Source organism: Paecilomyces variotii, assembly GCF_004022145.1.
Source record: "Paecilomyces variotii strain CBS 101075 chromosome Unknown C8Q69scaffold_5, whole genome shotgun sequence".
Lineage (NCBI taxonomy): Eukaryota > Fungi > Ascomycota > Eurotiomycetes > Eurotiales > Thermoascaceae > Paecilomyces > Paecilomyces variotii.
This window is the reverse complement of record NW_021167144.1, coordinates 1207513-1234690: the sequence shown is the minus strand read 5'-3', so window position 1 is coordinate 1234690 and position 27178 is coordinate 1207513. Positions and strand designations below refer to the sequence as shown.

Here is a 27178-nt window from a genome sequence, read left to right as displayed (position 1 = left end):
GCTTAGGCTTCCTGGGCCCAGCGGCGTTCTCGCAATGGCATCTCTTCTCCTGCACGAGCACGAGACCCATCGAGCTCGCGACGCCAGGCCCAGTATTCGCCTAGACGGACCTCGGCATATGAGGCGTAGTCAAAGTCGATCTGAGAGATTGTTGCTTGGATCAGAGACCACACTCCCCTATATCCTTGATCAATACGATGTCTCCTAGTCCGACGCGGAATATTCTTACCAATAGAAGCCGGGAATGCCACGGAATCGATCCACGTCCATGTAGAGCTTGTCGACAGTTTCATCCACGGCTGATTCGGGGATTCCTCCGTGTTGACTGTATGCTGTGACGTATTCCTTCAGGAATTCTCTACGAACAGATTGAGTAGGCATCATGTTGTAGTCACAGTCGTAACCACCCCACTCCGCAAAGTGATTCGCAATATCAAATGCCGCGGGAGAGGGCGTGGCATACTCATAGTCGATAAAGTTGACCTTTTCAACGCCGTCTTGAGGTGTGGAGGCACCGTCCTTTCGTGGGAGGATGATGACATTCGCACTAAGAAGGTCGCAGTGGCCGAAGACCAGCTGTGTCTGTTAGCAAGAGTCTACCAAGAGAGTAGGGGTGTAAATACCCCTCCTTGGCCGATCCCAGTTCCATCGTCCAGTTCAGCGACAATCTTCTCAAACTCCGTCTGCAAGTTACGTCTCCGTAGGCGCTGCTCCTCATTCTGGGTTGGCAAAGCCAGAATCCATCGCTGGATAACGGTCCAGATGTTCGTACCGGGCTGTCTGGGCTGGATTGGAACTATATCATCGGCCTTATTAGGTTCTTGCTCGTCTTGCGAATCGACATCTAGTGGCCGGGAGGGGAGTCCCGTTTCCGTGGAAGTGGACGAAGGCGTTTCATTAATTGGGAGGACAGCATGCCACTGGCCCAGTCGTCTTGCAATCCCTCGCCAGACCGCAGGCTTCACCAAGTCTGTAGGAGCAGCAACTCGACCGCGAAGGAATCGGTATAACAGGCCATTCTGGAAGCGCGCCAGAAGCGGGGGAGCAAGGCCACGCCTGGCGAGAAGAGCGTGGGAGTTGGTCTCTCCTATCCATGACGAAGTTCTACTCAGCTCGTTGTCGCATTGGGCAGGAAGAGCTTAGGAGGCGGGCTTACTCTCGCGGTCTATGAGGATCTCCGTGTGGTTACCATACGCACGCATCAGTACTGCCTCATTGTCTATATCCTCGTCCGTCAAACCGGGCTTCCGGTTCACGATTTTCAATAGCTAAGCACAGTTAGCAAAGCGCCCAATGGTCCCGATATTTCTAGGATTCTAGGAACACACAGTGTTAGTTATGCCATCCGTGAATCGCACCAACTCGATCTTGTTCTCAGGGCCCTCCCAGTGCGGGTTGAGGGTCAGCACCAGCCTGAGCGCGGATGCTTGCGAGTCTGCATGATTGTATGACTGCGCAATATACCTGGGCGCGTGTTCCGTTGTTTTTTCGAAGGAACCCATCGTGGAAAGTCGATGTTCGTCCTTTGTGCTATAGTTTTAGGAGAGGACTGGGGGGTTTGTCCTGGTCTCTAGGCTGCTCTGTCCAAGTTAGCCAGGAGAGCTTAATAGCCTCTTGTTGAGTAGAGATAGGCAAATATCTGCAGAACAGGCTCACGGGGATCATATCGGATGGGGAAAGTACAGTCTGCAAACTGAAGTCATCCGACACTCTCTCCAGAGCGGAAGACAAACCGTCGCAAAGAAAACGAGTAAACTAACCTTATAGATGAGGAATTCCAGACAGGTATGTTATTCGTATATGACTCTGATGAGAAAGAAGATGATCAGAAAGACGAAAGCACAAATTGGCCGGCAATTGATGCGATCGTGGTGAGAGGGGGGTTGTTGGGAAGATGGAGGAGTTGGTCTCGTGCCCCTGGACGACGATTGGGGAGACCCCGAAGGACGCTAAGGGCCCCATAAAATGACCATTGTATCTGCCATCTATCGTCGCCCACGAGGCACGAGGCACACGAGGAGGAACTTCATGGCAGACCCCACGGTCGATCACTCTATCCTGAGTACTGGTATTAATACGTATCATAGAGTATGGTATTCACTCCACGGCTAAACAACCTACATCATTGCCGCTCACGAACTGCCCGTACCAAATGATTTTCTTCTTCTTCTTCCTGAGACGTCCTTGGCTTTCGTTGGCATGTGATTGTTGCCACTCCCCACTCCTCAGGAATCAATAAATGACACCTGAGGCAGCAATAGAACAGATATATCATCACGTGTGTCTATAGCCCTAACCCTGCATTGTATGTCTTTACTGAACACCGTAACTTGTCACTATGACTGAAAACTGAAATCCCATAAGCGAATCCAAGACACGCTAGCGCAGCCCCACTGCCTCAACCTCTATAAAATCCCGCTGACCGCGCCCGCTCTCTGCGAATTTCTTTTCCTTTTTTTTCTCCATCATCAGTAGAGGTTTACAGACCATGTAAATCTTACCGGAGCTCCGCAAATGCGGCGTGCTGAGGGTTATTCCTATTACCCGATGGGTTTCCTTCCGTTCCCGGCTTCGCAGAGCAATGTCCTTTTGGGCGTGCGCTTCCCTTTTTCCCTTTCCACATATGGCTGGGTTAGGGCTTCTCTTCTCACGAAAAGATCCCCATGCGCTTTAGCTGTGGAGGGGGCGTGACACTCCGTGTTATCCTGCCTATTAAATTGAAATGCCAGATGCGGCTCACTAAGTAATTTGTAGGCAAGGTTCTTGCAGCGACCTTGAACAGACTTGACTGTAGTCTGATTTCGAGGTAGAAGTAGATCTTAAAAAATGGTCCAACTCTTAGTTGCAAGACTCTTGCCTCATGTTATCATATCTGTCTTCAAGGTCCGACCTTAGGCGGAGCATCATGGCATTATCTATTCATACAAGATGTCTGCGAGAAATAATAAGTCCTGAACATCACTGAAATTACTATATATTTCAGGGACAACTGAGAGAACAAGGATCCCTCATGTCTGAAATGAGAACCAATCCCGTAACACGGATATCAACCAACCCTGAACTCCTCTCCCATGCTCATCTTTCGGTCATACAATGTCCATACACCTCACTCGTTCCAACAGCTTAAATTCGTCATACCCGGCCGGCGCGACCAACCTGGATACGCTCTCCAGTCCACCGATCATCGCTGCGCAACACCGGCCAGCTGGTCCCATCCGCCTTGGCCAGAGTCAGCTCCAGCTTCGTTCCCAGGACCTTGTACTGGGACTTCTCCGGATCAATGGAGGCAAAGAGGTTATAGGTGTCCTTGTAACGCTTGTTGTCGGTGGTTGGCAAGTCGAACTCGACCTTCTGGGATGAGAACTCGATCTTGGCCTTGTCCTTGTCGATCTTCTTGAGGAAGAGGGACGCGATCACGGAGGTAGCTGTCTGGTAGAAATCGTTCCTGCAGTAGATAAAAGGCATTAGACTTGGTTACTTCATTTACTGTTTGCTCGCATGTTCACATCTCGTAACATGCGGAGGTTTTAGGTCGAATGGCTGGTATCTTACCTGACGCTCTCCACCTTCTCTTCGCCAGCAGGCTTTCCCTTGCCAACAAAGAGATGTCTCGTCTTCTCCTTGCATCCCTGGATCTTCATGAACTCGTCAAACTCCAGCACCCGCCTCTTGCAGCATGACCACCCTTTGCTACCCTCATGGAAGATTGGCTGGCCAGGGTGATGCACACACTTTTCCTCATCTCTTGGCACTGAGGCGTCATATGTCGCATTGCAGCCTCTCCGTTTGCAGGTGGCATTCGCAGGAATCTCGAGCGAGGGATCATCTTCCTCAGACTCTTCTTGCGCGGGAGCGGGCGCCGGGGTGGGAGTCGGCGCTGTTTGAGGAACAGGAGTAGGCTGGACAGCAGGGCGTTCAGGCAGTGAAATTTCCTCAGAAGCCGGTGTCTTCTCAGTCTTCTCAGGCTCTGCAGGTGTGTCGTCGACAGTAGAATGCTTGCCTGTCGTACAGGGAGGAATCGCGAGGAACTCATCAAATGTCAAAACGCGGGGCTTGCAGCATTTCCAGCCTGGTAAATTTCCGATCAACTGTCAGTGAGCCTGTTTGACGTGGAACCTCTCGCAGCAGAACAACCAGCGATTAAACTCCCGGGCTCCAAGGTCCTTACCTTTTTGACCTTCGTGGAAAACTGGGGGACCGGGATGATAGACACATTCCTCCTCGGGGTCGGTGAAGACCTTCCCACATCCCTTGTGCACGCACTTTGATGCCATGGTGGCAGACTCGCTGCAGTACGCGATTGATCCGAGAACGGTAGAATAGCAGCAATATCTCCTTTTCAGACGTGGAAGATGGAAGGCTGTAGAAGTGGTTTTTCTGGTTGCTCTTGGATATTGCGGCGAGCGCGCCGCGGGCAATGGGCAATATTGTCCAATCGGGTTAGCTTGGGCAACTCGAAGATTCCATCCTATCCTCCCGCGGTTTTCCCGGCGAGTATCCCTCGAAAGTTGGAAGCATCCCCGCGTCCGTCAGTGCTGAGGCATTATTGCCAGTCTCTTGCCGTCCAATAGGTGTGTGAATCACGGCGACGTTCAACCAGAACGATGTTTGCTACGAGAGTTCTCTTCAGTCAGGCCGTCCGCCTGACACTGTTTACACGTGCGGGCTGCGGCCTCTGCGATACCGCGAAGCACAATGTGAGCAAATTCCTTGCGAAGAAGCCGTTGCATTATTCCGAGGTGGACATAATGGAGCCTGGAAATAAGGCCTGGAAAGATGTCTACGAGTTCGACGTTCCTGTTCTCCATGTGCAGACGGAGACAAAGGCCAACAGCGAGTTGTCCGATCCGAAGAAGCTATTCCACAGATTTACAGAGCAGGAGGTCGAAGAAGCTGTCAATGAAGTGTCCAAATAGTTTCTACCGCTTTGCGCCCAAAGATGAGACATTCATTTCCTAAAAGCTGTCGAGCAGCTCAACAATCGACGTCTAATATGTCGGAATAGCGGCACCACTCTTGCCCCCCTGAGCAGTTTCCAGCGCATTTGAGAGATAACTTGGGAGAGCAACGGCATCTGCAACAACTGAGATCTGGAGGATACTTTGTTAGCAAAAGGTGTCGCGATCACCAATGAAATGTGTCGACAGCGAAGCTGAAACCTACCATGTGGAAGCCCTGGTCTGCGTACTGCTTTGCGGCCTCTCCGCCTACAGCATAGATTCCGGCTCTCTTTCCCGCATCTGTGGCAGCCTTCCGGATACGCTCAATGGCGGCGTTCAGGTCATCGTGAAAGGCGCCAAGCACAGGACGGCCAATGTTGTTTCCAAGATCCCATGGACCGACGAAGAGGACATCAATGCCAGGCACCTTCGCAATTTCCTCCACCTGGATTTTGACGGTTAGCCTTGTTCACGAGGACAAAACTAGGGCAAAAAAACATATCGTACGTTTTCCAGAGCCTCCTTCGTCTCGATCTGCACTATCGTAAGCAAGGCGTCGTTTGCCTGCTGCAGATACTCTATTCCCGACACGTTGCCCGTCGACCCCATAGCGAAAGGGCTTCCGAACCCTCTGCGTCCAACAGGAGGGAACTTGGCCGACTCAACCAGTCTTCGGGCGTCATCTGCTGTATATAGAAGAGGGACAACAATGCCATGTGCGCCAGCATCCAGCGCTCCTACCGTAACATCAGCCAACATCCATCCACTAGTTATAGAAGAACAGATCTCACTCACTCTTCACCATCCATCCTTCGTTTGCTGCAATTCGCACAATCGGGCTGACTCCAGTGGCCGCAATTGCCGCGACGGCCTCGTGCATTTGCCAGTCTAGTCATAGATAAGTATAGCACCTTGTAACAAAGTCCACGAACGTACCAGCAATGTTCCCGTGCTCCGTATCGACACAAATCCAATCATATCCACTCCTCGCCATCAACCTAGCATGATTCGCACCAGGAAGCATCTGCCACGCTCCGAAGGACAAGCCGCGCTCAGTACGCAGAGCCTTCTGTAGACGGTTCGCCGCCTGCATCGCCATGCTATTCACTTTGATCGAATCACCCCCGTTGAAATTCGTAGTTAGTAAACCCTGTTTCCCCGAAACAGAGAGATTCCCAAATATCCTGCGTCCTAGGTCCTAGGGTTTATCCTACTCTTACCAATAATGGCACAAGCAGGAAAGAAAGATAGCTATGTAGCTTTTTAAAGCTACCTACACAGCAAGTAAAAACCCCCCACGGTTCCACCCCTCGCTCCCTGTTCCCCCGAGAATTACTACCGTTGCGGGGTTGGACCGGTTTCCACAACGCGGGGTGAGCTGGCCTGACCTGTGGGAGTTTCTTCGGACATTCGGCCGAGGAGGGGGGGAATACTCTTAACTAAGTAAGTAACAAATAAGAAATGGGGACCGGGACAGGGATAGGGATAGAGACAGGGACATCTTAGTAGTATGGAACACAGTATCTATATAACTATCTATCTATCTAGATATATCCTATTGCATTTATTTATTTTATTTATGGCGACGGATGATTCATCTCGATAACTTTCTCTCTCTCTTTATTCTTTATACAATATGTAGTACTTAAGATGTAGATGAAATATAGATTGACAGATCCACAGCTCACTTTTCAACAAAACTTTCCCCTTCCATGGATACTATTTCCAAAAAAAAAATCCCGAACTAAACAGACCAGAGAATTGGTAATAGTTAGTTAACTAAGAGGTAGGGGTACACATAGGAAAACGCTCATCAATCCGTTGTTCTGGCCGACTTCGATACTTAGGCCTGGGTATCATTTATCTTATCTGAGAGCTCTTTGCCACTAGGATTATTATCCTGGAGATATATGGAGAGAAAGCGTGTACTATGCGCAATGCTCAAGTCGTGTATCTGTGATCGAGAGTGCTGGTTCTACAACGATAAACTCTGGCTGAAAGTGGTATCTACTTGAGGGAATGCAGTGCTTGACCTAGGTGTTGTGCTACATGCTCGCGCAACTATCACTACAAAACATAATACCAGATACATCATTCCATTATTAATATACAACTAAACATTAAGTATATATTAGTTACATCCAGGCTTCATCTTCGTTTCAACATGGGATATGCCGCAAGACCCACCAAGCGCTCGTGTCGCGACCCAAATTATCTGAATATTTCCCTGACCTATATATCCATGACCTATATATCCATCAATCCCTCGCCTCGTCGAGGTAGTAACTAGCTACATACAGAGCTCGTGCTCGGGGTTATCTAACATACATGAACATCAAAAAAAAAAAAGAAAAAGAAAAAAAGCACGCTATCGCATCACACGACAACGCCGTATAGAGAAAAGAGCGCCCAACAGTAGGCCAGTATACATGCAATCATTAAAAGGTATTAATTACCCGCTTAGCGTGGATAGGACCGCGAAAAAGCAGACGCGACGGAGCCCTTCGCACACCAGGCACTGGGGTATTAGGCAAAAAAGAGAAGAGAAAACGCCAGGTCCGGCCTTGATGCAAATAGACGATGCAACAGAACACGTCTGGGGCCAAGCCTTGTCCATTGGTGCAGATGTATGGGGAATAGAACGCTGTATTTGGGCATGCGCCGGAAGTCCAAGGTGGCCAAATAGACGGATATATCGGTATACGCGCCACTCAATCTTCGAAATTCCAAGACTGCTTGGATTCGTTCAGTGGACGCGTGACAAAGCCAGCTGCTCCCAAAGGCAGAGGCTAGTTCGTTATCATGATCATCATGGTCGAGAAGTTAATGTTCAAAAGATGCAATGAAGTGTTGAATATGAAGACACGCGAATAGTTCCGTTGCGCTGGCGACATTTAAAACCACATGATCCCGACTACCAAGCCGATCACGATGGCCATGCAGCTTCCACGCATTTCCTTGGGACTCGTCGAAGCGCCAGCAGCGACGTTAGGCTGGTCGGTGGGGCTCGTGGAAGGGGGAAGAGTTAGAGTCGACGCATCGAAGAGGTGAGTTTTTGAGGCTTTCGATAAGGGGTGGGCCGTCTCGTCATATGTTGACGACTGACTCCTGAGTACAGAGCCTTCTGTTTGGCGATGTACCGTGAATTGACTCTTCCCAAGGGATTCGTGATGAACAGGGTTCTTTTTGCTTGAACCGATCCATCCGTTGAACATGGCAAGAAGGGCAGAGCGGTCCCAGTCGCCCCAAGCGCTCATTCCCAGGTGACAGACCTGCTGCCACGTCTCACAGAGACTACCAGGAAACGGAAGGCCGGAGACCAGGCGGTTACCGTCCGGTTTGGATCCTGTCGTCCATGAAGTGCCCCTTGTCCGATCAGCAAGGACCCCTTGGTGAGAAGAGTTTGCAACCGCTGAGAAAACGGTCGACAGCATGTTCCGGCCAGGGAGCAGGTGTCCCAGTCGGCTATCCTTAGAGCCATGGGAAACGAACGTCCTCAACGAACGGAAAGGGCCAGAGAAGACGGTCACGCTGTCGGTAGCTTCCTCCACAAGGTCTTGTTTCATTGTTTCTGCTGCCACAAATGGCCTGGAATCGGTAGACTCGCTGACGGTCACCTGGGGGAGGTGATATTTGGGACGTGGGGACAGGATGGAGTCGCGGGAGAAGCCATCGTAGCCATCTCCTATGTAGAACGCTTGGACGCTGGTGTCGACATCGAGGATGGATGCATCATCCTCCATACCAGAGCCTGGAGCTTCCGGGATCAGCCAACGCTGCGTCGGATTCGACGCGGCCAAGTCTCGTAACGCACGTGGAAGGTCATTGGCATGGTATGCCAGCCAGTTTGGACGTGCACTGGAGCTCTCCCATGCCGTCAAAGCCGTCGGTACCACGCTGAGCAGTGCGAAGACGACGAGAGCGAGCAACGGGATAACTCCAGGAGTCTGCAACCCAGAGCGCATTGTCCCACGCTCACCGGCTCGTACGGAAAGGAAGAGTCGATTCAGGGCGCGATGAGCACGATTGGCGATATCGAACAGTGACGTGATGATGGGCGGTTGGAATCGAGCGACTGCTTGGTAGCCATCCGGGCCAAGCTTGGATGAGCAGGCTGCGCGGTCTTGTGGAAAGCACGACCACCACTGCGTCCAGACGAGCGGGCGTGATCTAAATAATAATAGCTTGCAATGGGGATGTTTTGTCCTTTCTTTACGCACAGCCAACACCGCAGCAACAACACGGGCGAGCAACCCAGTCGTCACAGATGGTGGGGGCGGGGGGAGTTTATGGGGGGGGTGCGTGGCTCTGGTGGTTGCTGCTGCGATGCGATGCGATGCGATGCGATGGGGATTCTTCTTCTTTTTTTCTGCAACCAGCTTTTCCCCCCAGCAGGAGTTGCAACGATAGATGATCTCTTCTCTGCCTCTCTCTGTCTTCGGGGCGTCCGTTTTTGGTGCCGTCGTAATTTTTAGCCGGCGCGAGTCCGTGCTGTGACGTAAAAGACCTGTAAGATCGGCGTAAGGAAACATCCAAGGTTCAGCGCTGGTTGCCACGGTCGACGATGGATTCAGTCGACTGTATTTAATATTCTTCGTTCTGGTTCTTCTCTGTGTATGGCTGTAGTTATATAGAGTATGCTGCTGCCATGCAACGGAGAAAGAGAGAGGACCATAGCTACCTAGTAGTTACTCCACCCCTCGAACCCAGCTGGTATCGACATTACAAGCTTGACCACACAGAGCCAAAGTGATTACCCCAAGCGTGTTATAGCGCTGGAGCCGTTTCAATAATCTCAAGTGGAACAATCAACCCTTCCCAATTATTCGATTTCGAGCAGATAGGCAAAGCACGTGCGCAGCCTGGGTGCTATCATTGTTACGGCCATTTCAAGATGTAATCTTTAATGTGTACCATATTGTACTCTATCTAGTTGAACCGGTGGGCGTAACAACCATTAATAGATTACCATCACGATGCCATCGTTATCACTATTGTTATCATTAATCTTACCATATTACTGATCGGGTACAGAGCATAACTCGAGCACTAGTCTAGCACTGACACCATCCGTGCCGGTCCGAAAACATACAGAACGGCACACAGTACCGCTACCAAGAATATCCTGCAGGCCGGCCCCCAAGCAACAACAACGGATATTGTTGCAAAGAAAGTGTCAAATGCTCAGATGGCGCTTCATGGCATTTCTGTTTCCTGCTCCGTCGTCTTTCTCATTGGAAATCGTCCCCCCACTGATTGTCGAGCTGACGCTCAGCCTTGCAGCAACTCGGCCCTGCCACACTCATGGTATCTTTGCCCCTCCTCTCACTCGCTGCAGTAACTAGTTCCTCCGTTGAGGCACTGCAGGCTGGCAAACTCCCTAGTATCTTAACAGAAGCAAATAATAAACAAGCATAACAAGGCAGCGATGGAAAACCCATCTATTTTGGGAGTCAAATCATGCACCATGACAACACCCCACCTGCACATCCAAGATGAGCACTGCTACTCTACTCTACGTACATTCTAGCGTCAGCAAACAAACCGGATCCAGAAATTTGCCTTTCCGTCATTCTTCTACTCTATACCGATCCGACACGGGATCATCACTCTAGCTAGGTAACGAGTCAACTACTACATTTGTCTATGTAGGTATCTCTTCGAAGAAACGGTTCACCGCCTCCGGAGGGAAAAGAAAAGAACAATAATGACGAATGCCAACCCTCTGGGTGTACTACAATGATATCTACCCCGGCGCTAAAAACAGAAGACACTCGACGGATCGCGAAACACGCTACGATCCAGCGCCACGAGTCTTGGCTGACTGGGAACTTCTAGAGTACTGTCAAACCCCGCAGAGAAGGGCCGCGTGTGCTTGTTGCGGAGCGGTTGAATGTTTCGCATTCCTCGGCGGGAAGTGCCCCGGAGGATTTAACAAGTGTTAGCCAGAGCGGAGTGGAGAGTAGTTACAGAAGATTGATTTCTCTTTTTAGTCTTTGCTACACTGTTTTATTTTCTCCCTCTTTTTATATTCGATATAGTACTGAATTGTAAATGTTCCAACGGCTACTATCTATGGTGGATGTAGTACCTAGTTTGGAAGGATTCAGTAAGAGAGACATCGGTCCTGTCAAGGCAGGTAGGTATACAGTGTTACTCTCCAAGTAAAGAATCTGTAAGAGGATTCGCAAAAAAGAAACATCGCCAAGACTCACCCCAACTCCACCGATGAATAAGAAAAAAACTAGGTATCTAGTCTTCAGACACATATCAGACATCAAAGCCACCTGCCTCGTCAGAAGTTGCATAGCAGTTACATAACCTCTTCTAAATAAAGTATTACCTTCTGGTAAAGTTCCAGTTATAACTGAGACGGAATCAAATATAGATATCGATATTATCTTTACTATATCATTCTATCGCGAGCAGGGTTTGCAAAAGAGGCGTTATAGATACAAGTCCAGTCAGTTATAACTCGTTGCGTTGGTCTAATTGTCTTTTTTTTTTTAATTCCTCATGCATTATCAGTAGGGGATTAAGACAGCAGATTATGTTACTAAGTATAGTATAGATACACTCGCTCCTATTAACTCAGACTAAAAGAAAATGGCTAAACTTGGATTTAGCCTCTATTTCTGATCATGTGTTTTGCTAGATATCTAGTGTACCAATTTATAAAAATGAAAAATATCAGATAAAAAAAAAGGAAAAGAAAAGATCAAGAGATATTCCCCGAACCGAGAATGTGAGACCTTGCAAGTTCAGTTCCTCCATAATCTTCAGAAGATGCTCTGATTAAAATCAGGTGTTAACTAGTACTTCTTCATCATGAAACTGAAACGGTTCTGTGAACTCTTTACAAGCAAGGATTCTACCATGAGACAGACCAATCCGGGCTGTTGCTTACGTAGTTATTAGTTAAAGAAAGTCATCTCTATCAATAGAAGCCCCTGAGCGTATACTCGCTAACTATTGGAAGTTTACGTATTTGACTAAGCTTCAGTGCTGATTACTGCGACTGAATATCTTGAAATTAGTTAGAGCATTGTCGTCCAGTATATGTATGTACATACATTCCACCCGTCTCTCAGACACGTGGTATGATACTAGAGGAAGCAAAGGCCGAGAAGACACGTGAAAGATAAGGGGAAACAGACTTCATTTAAAAGTTTAGCAAATAGGGAATTTTGTTTAGGAGTCAGACATACTTTCCGCAGCAGGTCAGCAGTACGGGATGAAGCTCCCAGCAGAAGCAGCAGCAGATTACAAAGACCAATCGGTTCTGCAAGTCAGAATATACGACATAGATCTCATATGACGTATCCTAGATCTAGCTCATCCTCCAGCTCTGGCACTGAGTACCATACTCTTCCTCGATATCCCCGTGCTCAGAGAGAGACTTTGGATGTTCCGCCGACACAGTGGCATTTCTCATAGTTTGATACAACCGTCCTCGTTTTATCTCTTTATTCATTTTGTATCCTTCAAATGAAACAGCCCCAAGCGCTTTTTATCCAAGAGTCCAGTCTCTACTCCACTCCGGTAGGCAATGCTTGTAACTTCTTCTTGGCCGCTTGTCGGTCGACTAGTATAGAATGGCGATCCTCAGAGGCAGATGTCTTCTGAACAACGAAGCAAGGTTAGACCATATTCTAAACAAAAGTCTCGATATGACGGTAGTGGTATATGCAAGTCAGCAAAGAATAGAAGAGAAGAACTTGCTTCGGCAGAGACGAAAAAGAGAGGATCTGGTTCCCTGGTGACACGTGAGTCGATCTGCCCTAAACTTCATGTGACCTGCGGCAGGAAGTTCTACAGCTTTATCCAAGCATTCTTCTGCAACTGAAACAAAGAACTTATCTTATCTAGGGTGATTGTTGTCATAACCAGATTCTTGTATGGGTCGAGTGCCATTCACAGCCAATGTGTCTATTCATCACTGTTCAAATATTTGCAGCACGAAACTGCAATCCCTTTTTAAGATAGCTTCTCGGCTTGATATTAGGAAAGAACCACCTAGAAACTGGCACGATCTAAATACAAAATTTGTCTCAAGAGTGTACAAAGCTCAAGTCATTTCCACACCATAAAAGTAAAGAGAAAAGAGATGTTAGATAATAACAAACAAAAAGGTATCAATAGAAAAAAGAAAAAAGAAACAGACGCACCTCTGGAATAAGAAGATATCACTTCTGTATGAAAGAATTGGAAAGCTGGAATAAATACCCACGAAAGCATAGAAGAAAATCCGTTCAATGATACATTTTCCCCACATGTCATGAAACGCCATCGCTCATAATCATAATGGCACATTCAAGAAAGAGCGTCAAATGGGATTCAACATCACCAGATCTGGGACTCCAGGGGAAGCACCCATTCCTTCCTTGGCGGACGCCTTTATCGCCGTAGTGCGACTTGATGGAGAAATCGACCGCTGCTGCCGCGTAGGAGTGCCTCTGCTTCCTTCGCTCCGAGAATATTCGCCAGCTGGCGTCCCACCGGCGGTACTACTTCCGCCAGCACTGCTTGTTTTGCCGCCCCGCTTGACCATCTTCCCCAAGATTCCCACGAGCTCTGCAGCATCCTCGAAGCTTTCATCGTCCATTCCTTCCTGTGCGTTGTACACGTCGGCTATTGCCTGTTTTGCTAGGCGCCTACAGGCGTCCGAGTCATGCAAACAATCATAGAGATACGCCGCATATTCGAGCTTAACGGAGAGTCGAAGTAGATGTGATCCTGGAAGAAGAGTATCCGCGAGGACTGCTGCGTTATTGAAACAGGCGCTGGCGGTCGGCCTATAGTCGAGAGCGGGAAGTAGAAATGACGAAGCAGCTTTTGGATTCTGAAAAGGAGTCGTAAGCCCCGGAGGCCGTGACTGCAGGCCACCACCCACAGGTCCGCCTTCCAGTGGAGGAGTGATAGAAATGGAATCGCGGTTGGGAAGTTCCGGTCTCGTCGCCTGGAACCCTGACCCGGTGCTGCTGTTGTGAAGAGTGGTCGTGCTACCAAGGCTGCTGATGCCGGGCGGGTGGATCGCCGGCTGATTGTGGAAGAGGACGAAGATGTGGTAGAAAGAGGCCCTCAGCTTATATGCCAGCACCTTCAATTCCACATAGTCTTCAACCATGGGAAGGATGTACTGCTCGACGATCACAAGGCCTTCTCTAGATAACCATATGATGTGATGGTAAAGCTGGAGAGACTTCGTATCGCGTGAAGGATCCAACCGTCGGAGTTTTCGCGCCCGCAGCAGCTTCTTCGAAAGAATGACGGAAAGCCCCAAGATTTTGTATAGCATGCTGGAAAGAAAAGGGTTCTCGCGGCTAGTGCTGGCAGCGAAATGGCCCAGGCATTTCTGATCAACTTCTGAGGAAGCCATCCGAAAGCCAAATTCGCCGGTGGTTAGACCCTGCGTACGACAACGGTTAGCCGTTTTCTCGACATCTTCATACACTGTAATCGCCATCATTTTCGGCTGCTGTACACTTCGCTCTATATCTGGAAGGATGATCCGGGTGGTGAATCCAAGGTACGGTAGTGTCTTTCATAACAACCCATCGTCACAATCACACGTGTTCCTTGTCTGAGCATGACTGGAGATAATCGGGCGGCAAGTGACGGCATGAGACAGAAGGCGCTTGGAGTGTAGACGGACTCACCTGGCCAGAATGTAGTAAGTTATACGTCCACGGAGAGTTTGCCCTTCTTCGTCCGGTGACACCCTACGACAAAGTTGAGCAGTCCGGCGTTTGCCGAGAGTAAGACTGCGGCACCTCTGATAGTCGGGCCTCTAACAGAGAATCGAGTGAATCGCGACTCGTGGGGCTGGCTTGCAGGATTGCCCGCAGTGAATGTTCGGCTCACTCTCACAGCTCAAACTGACAAGACCTGTACTTCAGGTCGAGCAACGTCAAGGACGGAACGGGATGTAGGAGCTCCACGAAGTAGGATGCTGTTTCACAACGTGATGTGGTTGCCTCCTGAAATTGTATTCGAGTAGGAGCTCGCTCTGACAGCAGCTCAAAGAGCCACCCTCAAGACTGACGAGAGATCTATCGTATAAGCAGGATGAGACTTTAGCAAGCAGATATTCTGGTTCGAGGTGAAAAAGGGGAAGTGATCCCTTGTAAGCTCGATGGCGGAGCGATGTCAGGTAATGTATAATGTATAGTCTGCAACGTTAGAACGACTGTTTGGTACGATCGTCGATACTGCTCGGAATCAGCATCTGCCTGTAATTTTGAACAACGGCTGCTGATTTGAAGAAAGGCATCCAATGGCATACCTGTACATCCAAACCGATCCACAGACAAGAGAAACGCCAGCAAATCGGCGCACACTAAAAGCTCCAACAGATTACGCGGGCACGACTAGAGATACACCCGTTGAAGAGGTTGAATGACGAGGAGATCAAGGCTGTACAATGGTATATAATCCCGATTCATCATGTGCAATTGAGTCAAGTAAGGCGTCCGCCTGTGCTTCTGCCAGCACCACGGTGGCAACAAGGCCCGGAGACGTGAACAGCACCACGGAGGAGCAATCGTTGCCAGACGCCTAGCTCAGGCGATAGATAGACGTCCTGTAGAAGCTATAAGAAGGCACCGACGTCTGAAGGGACTGCATCAGCTCGAAAAGACGAAAATGGCGAGAGACCGGTCCGCAACTGATAGCGCGCACAACATGTAATGAGCAGGGTTAAACCCCATCTGCTTGATTTTTCAACGTAACGCAGCAAGCAGCTCCTCTTAGCGAGAAGATATTCAGGGACGATGGCAGAAATCGAATGACGGCTGTCCCTTTTTCCTACAGAAAAGACAGTACAGCTACCGACGCACGTCACACTCGCACACGAGGATCTAATAGTCCGCGGCGGAGACATGCGGCGGATTAGGACGGTGGCAACCTGAGGCCGAAGGTCTCGTTGAGCTGGTCCTGCAGATGGGATGCATCAGTTACGTGTCAGAGCCAGAGCAGTCCAATTCTGCCCTGAGCGTCTAATCCCGGCCGGGTCAACAAGCCTCTGCCGTGGTGGATCTCCAGCTCAGACCAGCGCTCCGTTGGCGGCCCGCGCAGAGCCTGTTCCAGTTTGGACGACGCTTAGCATGATCGTAGAACGACTCGATGGCGTCCTAGCAAGATTCGCCCATCGGATCTCATCGCAATTGAGCAGGATGCCAGCGTGGCAGCGGCTGTGTTCCACGGTTCACGGAGCACCGTAAGAAAGAAGAAATTCCGTGCCAGACTGGGGAAGCAGGGCTGGACAGCCTGAGCCAGTGATAATCTGGGGATCTTCAGTTCTGTGCCTCTCTTCTCTCTCTAATTATTTTCCCCTCCCTGCCTGTGGCTGATCAACTCAGGACAAACTCAAGTGGCCGTGGCTGATGAACTGAAGGCTAAGGTCGTTTTCTTCGCTAACTTAGTCTAATCGTCGATAGATTGACTAGAATACTCTCTGTGACGCACTGGTCCCTGCGCCATGACCGACCGTCGTCATAGTTCGATTCAAGGATTTTCTGACCCCTCATCCAGAGCAATTAATATTGAGACCAGATAATAATGATAATCATAATTGATGATGGTAAGTACCAAGTAGCGACACGACAGCCTGGGAAGAACGAGGGATGCATTGGCCCTGCAGGCCGGGTCGCACTGGCAGGGAAAAACACCCACCGCCTCGGCCACTGCCCGGAAACCCCTGCGTCTCTAGCCAGGACCAGCTTCAACTCGAAGCACCAGCTTATTACCGCCCAGACGCGCTCTTCTACAGCCAGAATCATGCTCGACGCGTCGTGGTCGCGAATCTCAAGTGCTCTGTCATGTTGACGGCTGCGCAATGTTTGTCTCTCAAAGAATTAAGTTCTCGTTCTAGTGGTTAGTGGAGATCTTCTCCTCTCGCCCAAAAAGCGGTAAGTTCACCGCCAGAACTTGGATCCCAGCCCCTCCGGATCCATGAGCCTAATTCTATGGGAGATCTTGTTTCTCTTCCTTGATAATCAATAAGAATGCTATTTATTTTCAGCTATCCTCCCGGATTGTGGGTTCTTTATTTAGGTTCTTCTGAAAGCCACGCGAACCGCAATGCGGCTATGCAGAATATATCACATCTAAAATGCGGAGAATTGTGAACCAATTGTGCAGCCTTTCCTGTGTCCACTTTCTCCTGAAGATCAGTCCTTGCAAGAAAATTCGAAGGTTTGAGACTCATCAGAGCCGCTGTAGCGTCAGGAATTGAGGTACAAGCAAAGCTCCATTTTTGGTGCAGGGAGGAGAGGGTCTCGCTAGTGTCGCGGAAGACATTGCATAACTAATGGTTTCTTGATAAGTCAGATAATACGGGACTGAGTCTTGAAGATCACAAGCAGTCGCTGTCCTCGAGGCAGGTCTATATGCGCAGAACAGATCACCGAGTATATTGCTATATCACACCTTGGCACGCTGACTTGTAGCTCTGGACCTCCATATTACTCAAAGCGGGACTGCATATACTGCTTATGGAGCCTATCTTGTCTCTCGACCGCTGCTCAAAAAGATGAACTCTTACTTCTCATTGCTTTCTACTCCAACAGAGAAGATCAAGACTCTTCACAACATCCAAAGAGAGTACCAGCTCCACCCTATTGCCCATTACTTCCTTCACTAATGTGAAAATCCAAATCATGGTCCAGCCACTCAGTGACATGAATCTTCACCCACATGTTAAATCAGCAAACATATCAGCTTCGCTAACGCCTATTCTTAAGCGATTTACTTATAGCATTTCCAATAGCTAGCTCAGCTGCGCGGTCCCCGTCAGCAGACTGCTTCTGTAACGCCTGTCCCTCAGCGCGCTTAGCCTCATCGACCAAGCTTTGGTCCTGGCAGAGATAATCCGCACGTCGGGCAACACCCTGCGCCGAGCGGTCCATGTCGAAAAAGACACGTGCGTCCAAGGATTTGCGGCCCCATACATGCCACTGAAGGATCTCGATATCCTCTGGCATCTTCCAATTGTTGCTGTCCCTGGCAGCGTAAAAGGGGTCTGTCCAGCGAGTGGGTAGAATTGACTGAGTGCGCATATTGCTGATCTGAATGGAGACTCCTAGCTGTGTGCGATTCCCACCTCCCGGCATATTGACATGGAAGCTCTCTACCGGTGTTCCGAGCACAAACTGAGAGGCCAGCCATGGGTCCTCATCCGCGGAGCTCCAAGCTGTGCCGCGACGACGGCGGACAATCTAAATTAACTCATTTAGTGGTTGCATGTACCAGTTCTTTTCTCAACGTGGGGTGACCTACATTAGTATGACGGTCTGCCATTTCGAAAGCTCTTCACCCGAGGAAATGGATAATTATCTATTCGAACAGGAAGGTCCTTGGGACAGATAGTACTAGAAATGAAAGGAGTATCAAAGAAGTATATTCGCAGCTATCCTGGAACAGAGGGCTTTCAGCGACGGTCAAAGTGAGAAACAGGCACACCTCAACTTCGAGAGCTTGTAGACGGAAAGAAGAGTGCAATAGATAGGCGCCTCTATTACTCTATTTTATCCCTCTCTGCATAGAGTCATACACTGTCAGAAACGTGAAGAACAAAAGTGACTGTATAGTCCGCACATACACCACCTACAAGGCCTATACCGCGTACTTCCTAGTATTTCACTTTGTTTCAACCGGTTAACACCTTTCATATGTACATGCAATGACATGCTTGCACACAAAGCATACAGTCAAGATGACTCATTTAAGCACGGGACTTAACTATGGCACACACATAGAAGGAAATCTCCATTAAATGTCCTGGAAATTCCCTTGTTGTCTTATTTTTTTTTTGTCTAAGAAGATGCTCGAGTGCCTGCGTTACAAAGCGCTCAATACGATGTTGTCTAACTGTTTCTGCTCCTGTTGGTTAACTATAAGTTTTGGCATATTCTCAAAGTCAACCTCTCACACCAGGACACTTCTGAGAGTATTGATGGACGGGAACCGATAGGTTCTGTCTTGACGCCATTTGATAATGTCATAGAACGAACCAAAGTATATGCTGCTGAACAGCTCCGGAATCCAATCCAATCGGGAACGGTCTCGGTTTTTCAAAGTACGGCGAGTCAGACAGCCCACGACTCGACTACTGGCCGGAATATCTACTACCTTGAATTGCTTGCTTGAATCTAGTTCTAGAGAGGGGGTCTGAACCCATATTTATCTCTATAGTACATAAAGAATCTAGTAATCTAGCAGGGTCTATCTTATAATCAGTATTCAAACAACCTGCTACAAACGGATAATTGACAGACCACCTGCATGTACGCTTTGTGCGCTGACATGGTTAACAAGCGGTATGAGCTGAAGCTTTTTATAGTATCCTCCACGTCTTCTTTGAAGTCGTTCAAAGTAGATTCGGCGTCGCTCCCAACTTCCTTAAGGGCGTCCGGGTCTAGCTCTATTTTGCCACTGTTGCAATTGGTCTATCAACAACGGGACGTTAGGAAAGGTATGTCTCTAGGCTATAAGTTGTTGCGGTATCGGTTTAGGGGCAAGTTATCAAGTAGTATATGTTAAAAATGGGCTTATTCCAGTCAAATTTCTCTAAGAGTAGTTGTAAACTAGTTGCAAAGCAGTCATAAACTGGTTAAAAACAGTTAACAAGCAGTTACAAACCAGCTAGTCAACTTGGATAGTCTCCTCCGTGTCCGCAGACGCGACTTGGGGGGTGTATGTTGCCACAATCGAGAAGGATGAAATGATCGCACGAATTGATCTCCTTACAACAATTATTGCGCGACCCGCAAGACTTGCATGGGATAGTATGGCCCATTTCTCCCACCATCCTGCGCATATTGGTGACATGGACCTACATAACCAGTTAGCAACTGGTTATTAAGCGTTTAGGAACTGAATAGTTAAGACCTACGGTTCCGTCTTTTTTCAATGGGAGAGGAGGAGGGATAAATATTTAATAAACTAAAAATAGAGACTTTCCGCAATAAAATATATATCTCCTTAAGAAAGAATATCCCGACTAAAAAAAGTTAATTTTCATAAAAAGAATTATAATTCCACTCATAGTCCGCTATCACTCATTGGATCTTCGTAATACTGTAAGTCATTAAGCCAAGAGGGCTCGGCGGAGGTGGTCGAGGCAGCAAATGGGGAAGTCCATACCGACACAAAGTGTTAACGAATGTATGTGGGTAATGATATAGCAATAGAGATATACAGTATTGCTATGGTGAGGAAAAGAAGAGGATAATCGGGGCGTCCTGGTATGCGAATACTGCTTCCGGTTTTTAGTATTGCTGATCCCTGTATGAAGCTAGAAGCCCGAAGGCAAGAGCAAGTCCCAGGTAAACTGTATAAGACCCTCGAAATCTTTGCCCGAAACTAGAATGTTAGAAATTTAGTTCCTGGGAAGTCAACACTGAAGAGTCGGGTTTAGAGTCAGTTGGCGAGCATTGAACGATTGCTTCAGAAAGAAATCATAGAGCGAAAGCAAGACGGTGCTTGAATATACTCACGGCTTTCACCATTCAATTTCGCCCTAAACGACGAACTCGACCCACTGCCTGCTGCACGTATCGGTCTGATGTGGAGATATCGAAAAGTGGACATTGCGACAGACGGACTGCAGATTCGAACCTGCGGAATTGACACTATCGCATGTCTCGCCTGAGGGAAAGGGGTACTGCCTCTATGACATTCACCCCCCCTTTTGAAGGGACCTGCGTCCACGCTGGGTCTTATATCAGAAACCATGCTCAACGCAGGGTAACCATGCTCAGCGAAGGGTCACCGTGGTCTCCCACGGAGATCGGAGCATTCAACCAACTGGTAGGTTCCCATGGGTATCAAACAGAACGCTAATAAAATGCTTCAAATGCAAAAGGCAGCGCAAATCCCAAAGGACATAGTCTATAAAATGTGTCCAGGTTGGGTTGGTATAGGGTATTGGGCCTATATATACTCAGTATCCACCCGGTATATATAGGCATAATACTTACCGAAGTGGTAGCCAAACTGCGATTGTTGCGCCGCGTTGGCGAACTGATTGTTAAGAAAATCCTCCTTGGTGAGCATGTTATTGGTCCTATAGTCAGTTGTATGTCAGCATATGCTGTCAATAGGACTTCAGACCTTGTATAGATATAAACAAATTCTGTGTTTGGAGGGGGAGTTGACACCTGGGATAGACGGGGAAGACCCGATGGAAACACAAGACACAAAGACAGAAACACAATACAGGCTGAGCACAGTACGTCGTGCTGTTCGAGCCAGACAAGAACAAGAGACAGCGATCAAGTCAGTCTAGTCGGTCACCGCTCGTCCAGGGCCCTTTCAACCCCACAGTATGAACGTATTGCTCTTTAGACTGCTTGGTCAACTTGAGCCATCTAACCATATGTTGCCCCCTTCAGGCCTTTGGGGCACGATCTATCTCGGTGATTGCTGATTGTAGCAAAATTAGCTCGACATAGTCCTCAAGCCAATGTTGACAGTCATTGCCCTAGAATTGGTCAGCTCACTGTCTCCTATTCATCGTCCTGTACCAGTCTTACCGGCTCTACAGAGACTTATATGATGTTATAATGTCCAGCCACAACAAATTAAAATAAGTCGGTCATTCTGACTTAATGTTCTTTGAAACATATATCTCCCCGTCTGATAGAAAGCATCGTATCTCGTGGCGATCACTTAAGATTTAGTCGATCCCATCGCCTTTCCTAAAGCATATGGGATCCGGACAATACTCAATTTCCGCTGTCTGATTGGTGCGTTCGGACTGACCGTCCGCTTGCGGATGATATGCTGCGGAGAAGAGGAGTTTGACGTTCAGTCCTCTGAATAGGTTCATCCAAAGTTCCGACAAGAACTTAGGGTCACAGTCTGATATAATAACAGGCGGCAAGCCCCAGTCGCCGAGGTGAAGCCGTTCAAGTAGCGCCAATGCCCAGTCTCTCGCGGTCCATGTATCCTTTCCGGGGATAAAGGTGACCCTCTTCGTTAAATTTGCAGCAAACGGTGAGCATCTGGTTGTAATTCATCGTTTCTGGTAACCCCATGATAAAATCCATTGTGATTGTATAAAAGGGAACATCAGGAGTAATGATCGGCTGGTAGCTACCATGACAATACTTGCGTGAGTCTCTGAGCCCGACTTAGCGGCTCGCAATTACTATCCTATCTCAAGGCGATGAAACAGTCACCATTTGCATCGGGGTCGGGCAGATATCCATAGCTTCAGAACCAGCTGCCTGTTAAGCTGTAGCATGCTATTTTCCTCTTCAAGCTAGGATATGCATGAAACTAGCCGTGTGTGATGTACATACATGTATAAGAAGAGAAGCGAGATGGTATTCCATTTGATAAGATGAATCCAGGAGGGTTATATGACCTTCTATCAAGGCCCCTCATTGACTATAGTACTCTTCACTCTGTTCAGAAGCGGGGAAACTTTGGGCATTGAATGCTGGGAATGGGTGTTTTATTTGCTGGGATGAATTGACGAAGGGTCGTTGGGGTAAGGATGGATATTCACTCTTGGACATGAAAGTGCTTATTGGGGGAAGCGGAGTTGCGGCTATGTCCGTTGGATTCGCGATAACAGGGAATTGCATTGCGATGCAGAGTACAGTAACGTAGACTCAATCTCCTATTGTACAAACATTGTATCAAACTTTTGCAATATATGTAGATAATTTTGTGTAAACGTTTCCAATTGTTACGATAGGAAACTTGACAAAAAATGCATGTACAGTCATCACAGATGTGCCAATGATCAACAGCAGGAACGGGAATGAAGAGCCCGCTAGTAACCAAGCAGGTGTGTGCATAAGTCGTATGTCCAATAAAGACCAATATAAGAACAAGTCTCATAAATGCCGCTTGAAAATGCAATGAAAGGGTAAAATGCCCGAGGTCCGCCTCTAGTGGTGCTAGCCAGATTTTCTCTCCACGCCTAAAGGTGAAATGAAATAACCCAAAAACGGAGTGACGGGATATACAATGAGAAAAGAAAGGAGCAATTCCAGCCTTATCTCCGTGAAATATATACGGCGCAGTAACCAGACCCGAGTATAATCTCAGTACGACTCGTTCTGCATGTTCTCGATGTCGTCATTGAAGAAACCTACAAACGCCCGCTCCAAGAAAGTAACCCATACTCTGTTAGCATGCTTCCTGTTCTTCTTCTTGTGTTTCTTCTTTCCCTTTCCTTTTTTCGTCTCACCAATGGGGCCATCTTCCACTCTATCATCATCTTCTGCTGACCTCGTATCGTTTCCAGAGTCGGCTATGTATTCGCCATTGGAGGCGCCTGGAAGCATTTGATTCTTTCCCGTAGGTTCATCGTTTGCGATCCGCGTAGCAAGTTTGAAGAAGCTGCGGACAGTGAGGTCCCTCATATGATAGACATTGTCCGTCTTCGTCTCATATTCCACTTCATATTCGAATGGCACTTTGGCGTAGTCCGGCTGCGACTTTGCAAGCTTGTATTCTCTCCAGGTTCTTGATTGCTGCTCGGAGGACTTTTGCAATTCTGTAGCTTCTTTGTTGATCTTGGTGAGATTCGCAAAATATTGAGTGTAACTCAGCCATGACAGAGGCTGATTCGAGTAAGCGGGCCCAGGAGGGGCGCGAGAGGATGGCGGATCAGGAACCTTGAAGTTCGGCTTCTTCTTGCGGCCCTTCTTTCCCTTGCCCTTCTTCTTATTGTCTTTCTTGACATCGCTATCAGGATCATCAGAGTATGGCAGCGACTCTTCATTTTCAGGGTCCTTCTCTACTACCCCGGGCGACGCACGATGCGTGGTAGCTTCTGCCCACGTCATGGCGGCCTCCAGCCCCGTAACATTATATTCGATCACTCTGAGACTGGGGAAATAGTTCGGCACCACACTGGGTGCCACCAAGGATACACTGTAACGCTCGGCCCAACGACCACCGATCTTCTTAAGGAACTTGCGTTTCTTTTTTCCCTTCTTCAGTGATGACACCGGGTCCCCGTCATTCCCGAGGTCCCAGTTCTCGAGGAAGTCGTCGTCTGCGGGTGGAGATGGCATTTTTGACCATTCTTTTCGTAAACTAGTAAGGTATGACGACTTCGATTCTGTCGTAAACTCCTGTTCAGACCTGCTGCCTGTGTCTGCCTCCTCGACTATGTCGATGTGGTGACTGTCCTGGATGATGAAATGATCGATGTTCATGTGTCCGTAAACGCTTCCGACGACCACATCGCGGAACCGGTGCAACCAAAGGGCGTATTTCTGCCAACACGTCTCATCCCAGTTCTTTTTATCATGGGTTCTGGCCGGAGGCACATGACCAATGAGGATGGCCTTCATGTTGCGCTCCCGAAAGAGCTCCAGCTGAACCCTAAGCCACTCCATCTGTTCGTAGCCTGGTTCAGACTTGCGCTTGCACCCATCGACGGCACTGTTGGACTCGTAGAAATACTGCGTATTCAGACTGACGACTGCTAGCCGCTGCGGGATTACCTCCGTCCAGAACCAGCCTCCTTCCACAAAGGTGTGGCGCTGTTCTTCTGGGATAAAAGGTCTCCAGATCGTCAAGAACTTCTTCGTCCATTTATTGGGCCCTGGCCGGAGAATGTTATGGGGCAGGATGTCATTGTTGCCAATGGTCGGTACAATAGGGATAGTCAGGTCGTTGGTCAGGTCGATATCGTGATTGTTGTTCTCCTTGCCAAAGACGTCCACGAACTTGTCGACCATGTATTGGTTCAATGATGAAACTTCATCCTCTGTCCGCGGAATGCGCTCGTCGCTGTCGTGGCGTGCAGAATCTCCGGTCCATACGACGAAGTCGATCTCGTCTCTTAGATTGTCGTCGATCCATCTGAATGTCGCGTTGACGAGCGAGAAGGGAGAGTCACATTCTGACCCCGCGGCTCCAAAATACCCCGCATCTCCTTTGCCTCGATGACAAGATACGCTCTCGTCCGTCGACGTTTTCGGTCTGTAATGGCTATCGGGGTGAAAGTCTGTCGCGGTCAGCACGCGTACCATTTACAGTTATTTTTTTAACTCATTTTTCTCCCTCGCAAACAGTACCTGTTATGTGTAAAAAACGACCCTTGAGACCACTTGAGGGCCGTCTCTGGATCTCTGGCGGATTGAGGGCGTCCGATGGCGATGCGGCCAGCTGTTCCTGCAGCGGGAGTTGGTCCACTGCTGCGGCCAGCAATGACAGGGCCAGCAGAAATCCGATCATGATAGCTGCTCTTGGGAGGATCGTAGCCAGCCCGACGGGGCGGGAGAGCTGTCTATGTATATCAGAAACACACAGTTAGCCATCGCCCGCAACAGAGGAAAACAAGCCGCGACGAATGTTCGACGTCACCAGCTCTGCAGCGGTGGAATTGATTGTCGATTTGTCCTCAGGCACGCACCGGTTTCCGCGCCAATCACAGTCCCTCGTTCTCCAAGGGTCCCCAGCAGCCGGTTTTCTCCTCCGACCATGGTTTATTTATTAATATTGCTGTTGTTCGTTAGTTATATATCGTAGAGTAAATATTTTATTATAATAAAATACTCGACTCTTCCTCTACTCATCTTTTGATCACGCGAGCCACACGACACTCAGCCAGCCTGCGACATGCTCCTCGCTCCGCACGTGCCGAACTGATCGTCGCTGGTTCGTCGGAACCCGAGGACCTTTGGGGACGCCGCTCTGCTCATCCCTCGCGTTGAGAAAGATCAATCGTCGTTGGATCTGCTCACGATGATCTGGCGTCGAACTCGCACGGTCTCACGGTGGAGCAGCTGAGAGAACAGCGATTTCGGACAAACGGCCACTTGGATAATTACATGAAAGGATTTGGACTTGCTTTGCATGTCAACAATCTTAGTAGATAGGTATTTAAGAGGTCGAAAAAGGACCATCTGACCTGGCTTTTTCAGCGCAGTGCAAATAACTAATGGCTAGATAGAAATAGAACTTGGTCTGAATACTGTTGTTACTATCTATCATGTATGGGTAAGCCAAGAGAAGAACAGATAACTACACGCTCTAATATACCTTATCTTTGTCCATCCCAGCCGCTTCTGTACAAGTTCCCACAGATACTTCTTCGTAGTATAAATGATCGGCATCATACTCTCCATATATCGTATCGTATCACGCGCACAGGCACGTTTATATCCCTCGTCCCACGCCAGATCTGAATTTTATCGTATGCAACATCCTCAAAGCGGGACCCCCCAATCCTGAGTAGTAGTCAACAGTTGTGCCTCTCGCACCGCTAGGCAAAGGCCTCCAACGATCCTCCTTTTGTAATAGTTCCCTTCTTTGGCAACGCATGCTAAGTCGACGTTGATTTAGAAAAACTCCTGAAACGGACATTTGCTCTACAGTTCGACTCTTCAGGCAGAAATTGGCAAATAAATGCATCACGGGGTAATCTTTCCAAATAAATACACAACAACAACCAGCTGTCCAAAGAATCAGTTCATCCTAGTCGTATACCGAATGGTAGCATAACAATAGCTCAAACAAATTGCAATGCTAGTCAGTCAGGCGTTGATCGCCCAGATAGTCTCCACCAACATGTCCCTGCACAGATAACAATGCCCATTCAACTCAATGACTCCTTATCAAGGCTCTCCACGAGGGATTTGGCCTTGAACCAATGATTTTCCAATTAGAATCCCATCTCTGGTGGAATATTCCCATCGATCTTCCATGATTCGCGAGGCTGTTCTTGGATGAAGTACTCCCAGCTTATATCCCTCGATTTGAGTCGCGGCGTGAGGACCCAGTCGACTTTGTTAAGAAATCTGTTCCTCTCCGCTACATTTTGGAATGATCCAGCGGCATGGTAGATAGATATAGTCGTGAATCTAGCAGGCCTTGGCCCACCGCTGTAGATATCGTGGGGACTTAGTTCAGAGAATTGAACGTTGACACAGAAGCCGGGAAGCCCGGTCTGCGATAAACGGTGGTAATTTGATCTGCTAGCTCCCGTTTGTCTTCAGGGGAGAACGTGTTGGGAGTGTGCGTGAACACCCAGAGAGGCATGCTGAAGAGAGACTCAGTCGGAGAGTCCGAGTGGTGCGAAATGAAGAAGAGACAGTGATAGGGCGCATGCCACTGTTAGAATATAGGGTTTTTCTCTGTGTCGGTGTTCTAGTGTCCGCGCGTATTTCCGATTCAAATGATAGTACAAATAAGGTCTATATCTTTTTGAAAATCCCCAATTCAAACAGCATGGCTAAAAGAACCTCGATGACTATGTCAGGCTG

At 48.5% G+C, this 27178-nt stretch overlaps 6 protein-coding genes across 6 annotated transcripts; all 6 read right to left on the bottom strand.

Moving 5' to 3' along the window:
* Positions 1–2: 2 nt before the first annotated feature.
* Positions 3–1502, bottom strand: C8Q69DRAFT_507074 (kinase-like domain-containing protein; the record flags this gene model as incomplete). The annotated part of the gene is made up of 5 exons (XM_028632854.1): positions 3–177; positions 230–576; positions 624–1087; positions 1157–1268; positions 1329–1502. 5 exons carry the CDS (start codon positions 1500–1502, stop codon positions 3–5), a joined length of 1272 nt encoding a protein of 423 aa, XP_028485390.1.
* Positions 1503–3132: 1630 nt separating this feature from the next.
* Positions 3133–6039, bottom strand: C8Q69DRAFT_486665 (Pyruvate/Phosphoenolpyruvate kinase-like domain-containing protein; the record flags this gene model as incomplete). Its single annotated transcript, XM_028631925.1, has 8 exons — positions 3133–3445; positions 3553–4069; positions 4169–4283; positions 4346–4468; positions 5212–5385; positions 5448–5677; positions 5736–5828; positions 5877–6039. The coding sequence occupies 8 exons, from the start codon at positions 6037–6039 to the stop codon at positions 3133–3135; spliced, it is 1728 nt and encodes a 575-aa protein (XP_028485389.1).
* A 1795-nt stretch (positions 6040–7834) lies between these two features.
* Positions 7835–8905, bottom strand: C8Q69DRAFT_507070 (hypothetical protein; the record flags this gene model as incomplete). Its single annotated transcript, XM_028632853.1, has 1 exon — positions 7835–8905. The coding sequence occupies one exon, from the start codon at positions 8903–8905 to the stop codon at positions 7835–7837; it is 1071 nt and encodes a 356-aa protein (XP_028485388.1).
* Positions 8906–13266: 4361 nt separating this feature from the next.
* Positions 13267–14319, bottom strand: C8Q69DRAFT_402304 (14-3-3 domain-containing protein; the record flags this gene model as incomplete). The annotated part of the gene is made up of 1 exon (XM_028627960.1): positions 13267–14319. One exon carries the CDS (start codon positions 14317–14319, stop codon positions 13267–13269), a length of 1053 nt encoding a protein of 350 aa, XP_028485387.1.
* Positions 14320–17406: 3087 nt separating this feature from the next.
* On the bottom strand, positions 17407–18425 carry C8Q69DRAFT_265552 (hypothetical protein). Its single transcript, XM_028626737.1, has 2 exons — positions 18219–18425; positions 17407–18157 (listed from the first exon to the last, which is right to left on the bottom strand). The coding sequence occupies exons 1-2, from the start codon at positions 18237–18239 to the stop codon at positions 17666–17668; spliced, it is 513 nt and encodes a 170-aa protein (XP_028485386.1). The 5' UTR covers positions 18240–18425; the 3' UTR covers positions 17407–17665.
* A 4574-nt stretch (positions 18426–22999) lies between these two features.
* Positions 23000–25440, bottom strand: C8Q69DRAFT_432578 (putative vacuolar endopolyphosphatase; the record flags this gene model as incomplete). Its single annotated transcript, XM_028628503.1, has 4 exons — positions 25327–25440; positions 24989–25200; positions 23165–24918; positions 23000–23119 (listed from the first exon to the last, which is right to left on the bottom strand). The coding sequence occupies exons 2-4, from the start codon at positions 25146–25148 to the stop codon at positions 23000–23002; spliced, it is 2034 nt and encodes a 677-aa protein (XP_028485385.1). The 5' UTR covers positions 25149–25200; positions 25327–25440.
* Positions 25441–27178: the final 1738 nt, after the last annotated feature.